The sequence below is a fragment of the Carlito syrichta genome, unplaced genomic scaffold, assembly GCF_000164805.1.
Source record: "Carlito syrichta isolate Samal-C Ts95f unplaced genomic scaffold, Tarsius_syrichta-2.0.1 Scaffold96997, whole genome shotgun sequence".
NCBI classification, from domain to species: Eukaryota; Metazoa; Chordata; class Mammalia; order Primates; family Tarsiidae; genus Carlito; species Carlito syrichta.
Genome location: NW_007041093.1, coordinates 138,783 through 146,223, shown reverse-complemented (window position 1 = coordinate 146,223; position 7,441 = coordinate 138,783). Strand labels below are relative to the sequence as shown.

The window sequence follows — 7,441 nt, the reverse complement described above, 5'->3', positions numbered from 1 at the left end:
CCAGAGGGCGTGCATCGTGGGCCGCGCCCTGGCCTTGCACCCAGGTCCGGACCAGAGTGCCCTGCCCGGTCCAGACGCTCGGCGGGGCCACGCCGGCAGGCCTCCTGGGTGGGCTCCCTGGGCTGACCGTGCCGCCCCTCTCTGCCCGTGTGTGTCCCCCGTCTAGTGGACGGAAGCTGGAGCCCTTGGAGCAAGTGGTCGGCCTGTGGGCTCGACTGCACCCACTGGCGGAGCCGTGAATGCTCTGACCCAGCGCCCCGCAACGGTGGCGAGGAGTGCCCGGGTGTGGACCTGGACACACGCAACTGCACCAGCGACCTCTGCGTGCACAGTGAGTGCCCTCCTGTCTACTGGAGTTGCCCCTGCCAGTCCTGAGGGGGAGGGAGACATCCCTGCCTCGGGTGGTGCCCTCAGGGGTCCCCCACCACGCCTGCACTCGTGCCCAGGCATGCCCCCACGTCGCCTGAAACATGCACAGGTCGAACTCTGACGTGCCCGCCCACCCGTGCCCACCCAATACTGTGCCCATCCCCCGAGTACACACTCAAGTCCTGCGGGGACGCGGACTTGGGAGGCCTGTTAATTACCAGGCCATAACTAACAATTAAAGGTCTCTGTAGGGTTTTTTTCCCCTCTAGAACACACCCTCCCCCATTCTTTCAATTAAAAACCTAATTATCTGTGTCAATTCCTTTCTGATGGACATTTCTTCCATTATGCAAAACTCCTCTAAAATCAATACCACCTCCTCCGAGCAATCAATCACCCGCTCCTGGCCCTGCCCCAGGCCTGGGGGATGCAGACAAGCAGAAGAGCCCGTGCGCCCTTGCCCCCGACCTCGGCGCTGGCCTGCAGCCCCCCAAGATGCATGGCCCCTGCTCTGGGGCTCCCGTGAGCGCACCCCCAGCCGCCCCAGTCCCTGGAAGAGCCGCTCGTGGGTTCAGCCCCGCCATCCGGCACCAGGCCACCCTCCAGAGAAGCAGCCCTCTGCACCCACATCCTCTGGGTAGCCGCCCAGCCTGAATGTGAGGGCTGTGACTTCTCAGAGTCCCCCAGCAAAGCAGCGGCAAATGCAGGGTCGGGGCCCACACGCCGACCACCCCCCAGCCTCCGGTGCCCCTGCCCCTCCCAAGGCCACGCTGTCCCTCACAGCCGCTTCCGGCCCCGAGGGCGTGGCCCTCTACGTGGGCCTCGTCGCCGTGGCCGTGTGCCTGGTCCTGCTGCTGCTCGTCCTGGTCCTCGTGTACTGCCGGAAGAAAGAGGGGCTGGACTCGGACGTGGCGGACTCCTCCATCCTCACCTCGGGCTTCCAGCCCGTCAGCATCAAGCCCAGCAAAGCGGGTGAGCCCGCCCCTGCAGGCCTCCTGCGCACGCACCCGCCCGGCTGGCCTGGGACGCCCGGCAGGGCCGCCCTGGGGCCCCGGCCTGAGTCTGTCCTTGCCCCACAGACAACCCCCACCTGCTCACCATCCAGCCGGACCTCAGCACCACCACCACCACCTACCAGGGCGGCCTGTGTCCCCGGCAGGACGGGCCCAGCCCCAAGTTCCAGCTCGCCAACGGGCACCTGCTCAGCCCGCTGGGCGGGGGCCGCCACACGCTGCGCCACAGCTCGCCCACCTCGGAGGCCGAGGACTTCGTGTCCCGCCTCTCCACCCAGAGCTACTTCCGCTCCCTGCCCCGCGGCACCAGCAACATGGCCTACGGGACCTTCAACTTCCTCGGGGGCCGCCTGATGATCCCCAACACAGGTAGGGAGCACCCCGAGAGGAGCTGCCTCGGTTCCCCGCCTGGAGAAGAGCAGGACAGCCCCGGCCCTCCTGTGTCCCTCGGCCTCTCTCTGCGACCCAGGCAGGCAGGGAAGGGGGCGGAGTCTTAGGGCGAACCCCATGGGGGCTGGCCCTGGGGCGGTGGCCAGAGCTGTCTCCTGCTGCCCGAGGGCACCAGGGTGCTGTTGTCCATGCCCGGGCTCCGAGAAGGGCCCCGGGCCCGAGGAAGGGCAGTGCCGACCCCAAGGAGCTCAACAGCGAGCGGAGAGACGGGACGGGGCAGGCCTGGGCAGAGGGCCCTGGGAGTCCCCACCCATCCTGGCTGCACCCACCACTGCGCAGAAACCCCAACAGGGTCCCCGAGACAGGTCGTTGGAGAATCCACGGACCCACCCCATGGCATCTTGCAGGAAGTGGCCGCGGCCTGTGGTGTGGCTGGCCACTCCCACCCTGAAGCTCTCTGAGCCCTCGGTTTAGACACTCCACATGCCCCTCTCCAGCTGCTCAGGTAGTGTGTCTGTGCAGAGCACTCCACCCCTCAGCCCCCAGCCCGCAGCTCCCAGGCCCCAGCACCGCACACCCAGCTGCCTCCCAGCGGCTGCGTCTGGATGTCTCACGGCACCTCGGATTCCGGCTCCTAAAACAGAACCGCCTCCCACCTCCCCCAACCCGCCTCTTGGCTGGCTTTCCCCACCGGGGGTCGCCTTGACCTCCTGCTCTTCCTCTCTTGCCCTCGCCAGTCTCAGTCCCGCCCCAAGGCCTGTGTGTCCTCAACGGCCCCTGCCGCCCCTCCCGGCCCCGGTCACCACACAGCTCATCTGGTCCCTGGTGCTGAACCTTCGCCAAATGGTGCTGGAGTTAACCGTGTCCCTCTCCTGCCTAAACCTTCCGGGGCTCCTCACTGTTCCCTGCAGAGCCCACGTTATCAGGCAGAGAGGACCCAACCCCTGCCGGTGAGGGCTGTGACCTTGACCCTCCCTCATGAGCTTCTGCACGCGGCAGCTGCAGGGACACTCGTGCCCCAGATACCTTGCCCCGTGTGCACACCAGCCCCTGCCCCTCCCGCGGGCTCAGAGGTGGCTTCTCCTTTGGGTCTCGGCCTGACCGCTCTGGCTCTCTGTCTGCTGAATCATAGTGTCCTCCTGGGGCCGTTAGGAGGTGGGGTGACAGGGCATCGGTGAGCCCCCACAAAGAGGTGGGCACACAGTGGTGCTCAGCAGCTCCAGCTCCGCAGCCCTGTGGCCCCAGGTGGGCAAGTGTGGGCAGCCACCTCTCCTGTGTCTCTCTCCCCGCTGGGCCAAGAGCCAGGACACAGGTCCTACCGTGTGCTGAGCGGCTGGCGTTCGTCTCCGCCAAACGAGGCCTGCGTGCATGCATGTCCTTCCTACAGAGGCTCACATGTGTTATCTGCGACTGCAGCCAGCACTAGCCGGTACCGTGGGCCACACGGGCTCATGCAGGGGGCAGTTGCCGTCAACATGCAGCTCCCCGAGAGACAGTGATGTTCCAGCCCGGGCCACTTCAGCTGCCCATTCTGGGGTGCAGGCGTTCGCTTTTAGATGTGGTGGGATCGAGTCCCCGTCCTGAGCCAGGGCTCCCTGTCCTGGGACAAGGTCACTGCTCCACCCCCAGAGTGACGCCCCGTCCCTGGCCCTGGCTGTCCTGCCCCCACAGCCCCCCTTGAGCCACACCCCTCTCCAAAGACATTGACGCTGTTCCCTCAAGAGGCCGGGCAGACGCCAGTCCCAGACGGAGGGCACCCACGCTCAGCTCCCAGACCAGGCAGAGCGGCAGAGACAAGGCTTGCTCGGGACCCATCAGGGCGTGGCCAGGGCCGGCGGAGCAGGAGGACCTTGAGCGGGACAGGAGCGCGGTGGGGCTCAGGCCGTGGTTCCAGAACCGCTGAGTGGGGCTAGAGGCGAAGGCGCTGGCTTTCATCCTGGAGGCGGGCCAGGTTTCAGGCAGGGAAGGCCTTGGTCCCGCCCAGGGCCTTTCGGGTGCAAGGAAGGCAGATCAGCACTCCTGGGCCTGCCTGCTCTGGAGTCTGCCAGGCCCGAGCTGACAAGGCTTGCCTTTCCACCCAGGCTCACCCGCTGATCCTGGGGTCCCCTGACTCAGCCTCCTGCCTGTGTGGGTGGCTGGGCGGCACGGCTGTCCTCGGGCACCAGCCAGTCCCCAGAGGGAGGCTCACGGAGGGGCTGGTGCCGGGTCGTGGGTGAGCCTGCCCCCCTATCTGTCACAGGAATCAGCCTCCTCATCCCCCCGGACGCCATACCCCGAGGGAAGATCTATGAGGTCTACCTCACGCTGCACAAGCCCGAGGACGTGAGGTGTGGGCGCGGGCCCTGCACGGGGGCTGGGAAGGGCCTGCCTGCCGCCCCGGGTCCCGGGATGCCCCTGCCCACCCCGTCGGGCCGTTTGGCCTGAGGCGGGGTGGGAGAAGAGCCACGCCCCCACCTCCGTGGCCCTGGGCCCAGGATGGGCCACTGACGCCTTTCCCTCCCCACCCGAATTTCCCCACTTGAGGTTGCCCCTAGCCGGCGGCCAGACCTTGCTGAGTCCCATCGTTAGCTGCGGGCCCCCCGGCGTCCTGCTCACACGGCCCGTCATCCTGGCCATGGACCACTGCGGGGAGCCTGGCCCCGACAGCTGGAGCCTGCGCCTCAAAAAGCAGTCGTGTGAGGGCAGCTGGGAGGTGAGCAGGGAATGGCGCCTGGTGTGCCCCGGTCCGTCCAGGCTCCCGAGGGGCCCGCAGCCCTTCTGCGTGCTCAACCTGGCCTTCGGCGGCCGTGCGCCCCGAGCCGTCCCCACCTGGCCACGGAGGCCTGAGGTGGCGAAGACCCGACCCCCTGCCCCCCCGCAGGACGTGCTGCGCCTGGGCGAGGAGGCGCCCGCCCACCTCTACTACTGCCAGCTGGAAGCCGGCGCCTGCTACGTCTTCACCGAGCAGCTGGGTCGCTTCGCCCTAGTGGGCGAGGCCCTCAGTGTGGCCGCTGCCAAGCGCCTCAAGCTGCTCCTGTTCGCCCCGGTGGCCTGCACCTCCCTGGAGTACCACATCCGGGTCTACTGCCTGCATGACACCCATGAGGCGCTCAAGGTACTGCCGTCCCCGCCGCGGGGAGGCCCAGCGTGTGCCCACCACCTGCCCACCGGCCGGCTGGCCAGAGGCCCTGCAGGGCGGTGCGAGGCCTGGCTGACCCCCTGGGCCCTGCAGGAGGTGGTGCAACTGGAGAAGCAGCTGGGCGGCCAGCTCATCCAGGAGCCACGCGTGCTGCACTTCAAGGACAGCTACCACAACCTGCGCCTGTCCATCCACGACGTGCCCAGCTCCCTGTGGAAGAGCAAGCTCCTCGTCAGCTACCAGGTGAGGCTGGGCGCACGCCGCGCCTGGGGTCGGAGCTGGGCATGCCGGATGCCTCACCCGGGGCTCGGAGCTGGACACACCGGATTCTCCCCTGGGAACCAGACCCACCAGATGCCTCCCCCGGGGACCCAGATGCACCAGACACCTCCCCTAGGGGCCTAGAGCCAGGCACAACGGATGCCTCGGCCAGGGGCCAGGCACACTGGCTGCCTCCCCGGGGGGCTTGGGGCCAGACACACCGGATGCATGCCCCGGGGACGTAGAGCCAGGCACACTGGACACCCTGGACACACCAGACGCCTTCCCCCAGAGACCCAGAGCCGGGCACACCGGACGCCTCCCCCGGGGTCCAGGGGCCGGGCACACACCGGACACCTCCCCCTGGGGCCAGACACACCAGACACATCCCCCGGAGATTCAGAGCCGGGCACAGCGGGCATCTCCCCGGGGGCGCGGGACTAGGCCCTCCGACACACCTTCCCCCCAGGAGATCCCGTTCTACCACGTCTGGAACGGCACGCAGCAGTACCTGCACTGCAGCTTCACCCTGGAGCGCGCCAGCCCCAGCACCAGCGACCTGGCCTGCAAGGTGTGGGTGTGGCAAGTCGAGGGCGACGGGCAGAGCTTCAACATCAACCTCAACATCACCAAGGTGGACGGCGGGGCTGCCCGCCGCTTCGACTTGTCCCCCTGGAAGCAAGCCAGCCCACTCGCCTCCTCCCGGGACCCCCGGACCTCTTCCCCCAGTGCCCCCGGGGGGTGCAGATGCAAACAGGACTCGGGAGGGCAGTTGGAGGAGCGCCTGAGGGCTTCCCGGGAGAGGGGGACTTTGTACTGGGCCCTGAAGGGTGAGTGAGTCTGGCCGCAGAGTGAGAGGAGGGGCGTTTCTGGCTGCGGGAGCTGAGCAGGTACGCAGGCAGGGAGAGGCAGCCGCAGTGCCGAGGCCAGCCGCGGCCGGGCAGAGGGACCTGAGGGCGGAGGGTAAGTGGTGGGCACAGGCCAGACGCCTGCTCTGCTCACTGGCCGTGTGGCTTTGGCAGCTGCGGCCTGAGCCCCGCTGGGCAGGGCGTTGCACGAGGGGGTTGCCCCGGAAGGGCCAGTGTCCATGCCCTCCAGGCTCTGCGGGGGGCTGGGAGCTCCCCCCGCAGGAGGCGGCCGGGGGCCCGGCCCCGGAAGGTTCTGACATGCACCTCCGCCCCTCTCGCTCCAGGACACGAGGTTTGCGGAGCTGCTGGCTCTGGAGAGTGAAGGGGGGGTCCCAGCCCTGGTGGGCCCCAGTGCCTTCAAGATCCCCTTCCTCATTCGGCAGAAGATTATTTCCAGCCTGGACCCGCCCTGCAGCCGGGGCGCCGACTGGCGGACTCTGGCCCAGAAACTCCACCTGGACAGGTGGGTACGAGGGGGGCGGAGAGGGGCTTGGAGGCCACCTGCAGTCCGGCCTGGGCAGGGGTGGGCAGACCAGAGGGCTGGCAGGGCCCATAGCACGTCCACGAGCAGCCAGGCCGTCCATGCGTCTGGCGGGGGGAGGCCCTGCCCTGGGGTGGGCTGGGCGGTGGCGGCGGCCGGGGGCCGGGCCACTGACCGCCTCTGCCCCCTGCAGCCATCTCAGCTTCTTCGCCTCCAAGCCCAGCCCCACGGCCATGATCCTGAACCTGTGGGAGGCACGGCACTTCCCCAACGGCAACCTCGGCCAGCTGGCAGCCGCAGTGGCCGGCCTGGGCCAGCCAGACGCTGGCCTCTTCACGGTGTCGGAGGCCGAGTGCTGAGGCCGGCCGGGCCCGAACGCCTACACTCTCACCAGCTTTGGCGCCCGCCAGGGACCCGCAGAGGCCAGACGGGGCCTTCCCCGACATCGGGGGGAGCAGCGGGGACAGGTCCTCACACCCGGGCTGAAGCCGTCCCTCCACACTGGCCCTTCAGCCCCTGCCCAAACCCCATCCCTCCATGGCCAGCCTGGCCCAGCGGGCACCGCCACCTGCTCACACTCGGCCCGACCCGGGGCCCAGGGCAGACGGCGCCCAGAGCCACCCGTGTGTGTGTATGAGCGTGTGATGCTACCTCGCCTCCCGCCCCTCACCGGGCCCGCATGCACACGGCATCACGCACACACCGGGCTCAGGACACGGCCCCCGGGGCTCCCGCCTGAGTGGACCTTATGCAAACATTTCTGTGCCTGCCGGGCAGGGGCGCGTCTGAGGGCCCGGCTCCGAGCCCGCGGGACCGAGGGCCACGGCCAGACAGGGGCGGCCCACGGATTCAGGCGCACGACCAGCCCACGGGCACATGCCGCGCACGCCCGTGTACCATC

At 68.6% G+C, this 7,441-nt stretch overlaps 1 protein-coding gene across 1 annotated transcript in view; it reads left to right on the top strand.

Annotated features, from left to right (window-relative positions):
• Nucleotides 1-7,435, top strand: part of UNC5A (unc-5 netrin receptor A) — a gene marked incomplete at its 5' end in the record, with an annotated part of 8,033 nt that extends 598 nt beyond the window's left edge. Inside the window, 10 exons of the mRNA XM_008062764.2 lie at nt 167-331; nt 1,153-1,341; nt 1,449-1,751; nt 4,012-4,099; nt 4,296-4,464; nt 4,633-4,866; nt 4,984-5,133; nt 5,621-5,785; nt 6,344-6,522; nt 6,734-7,435. Of these exons, the coding sequence (XP_008060955.2) occupies nt 167-331; nt 1,153-1,341; nt 1,449-1,751; nt 4,012-4,099; nt 4,296-4,464; nt 4,633-4,866; nt 4,984-5,133; nt 5,621-5,785; nt 6,344-6,522; nt 6,734-6,899 (1,808 nt within the window). The remainder of the gene's footprint in view (nt 1-166; nt 332-1,152; nt 1,342-1,448; nt 1,752-4,011; nt 4,100-4,295; nt 4,465-4,632; nt 4,867-4,983; nt 5,134-5,620; nt 5,786-6,343; nt 6,523-6,733) is intronic.
• Nucleotides 7,436-7,441: the final 6 nt, after the last annotated feature.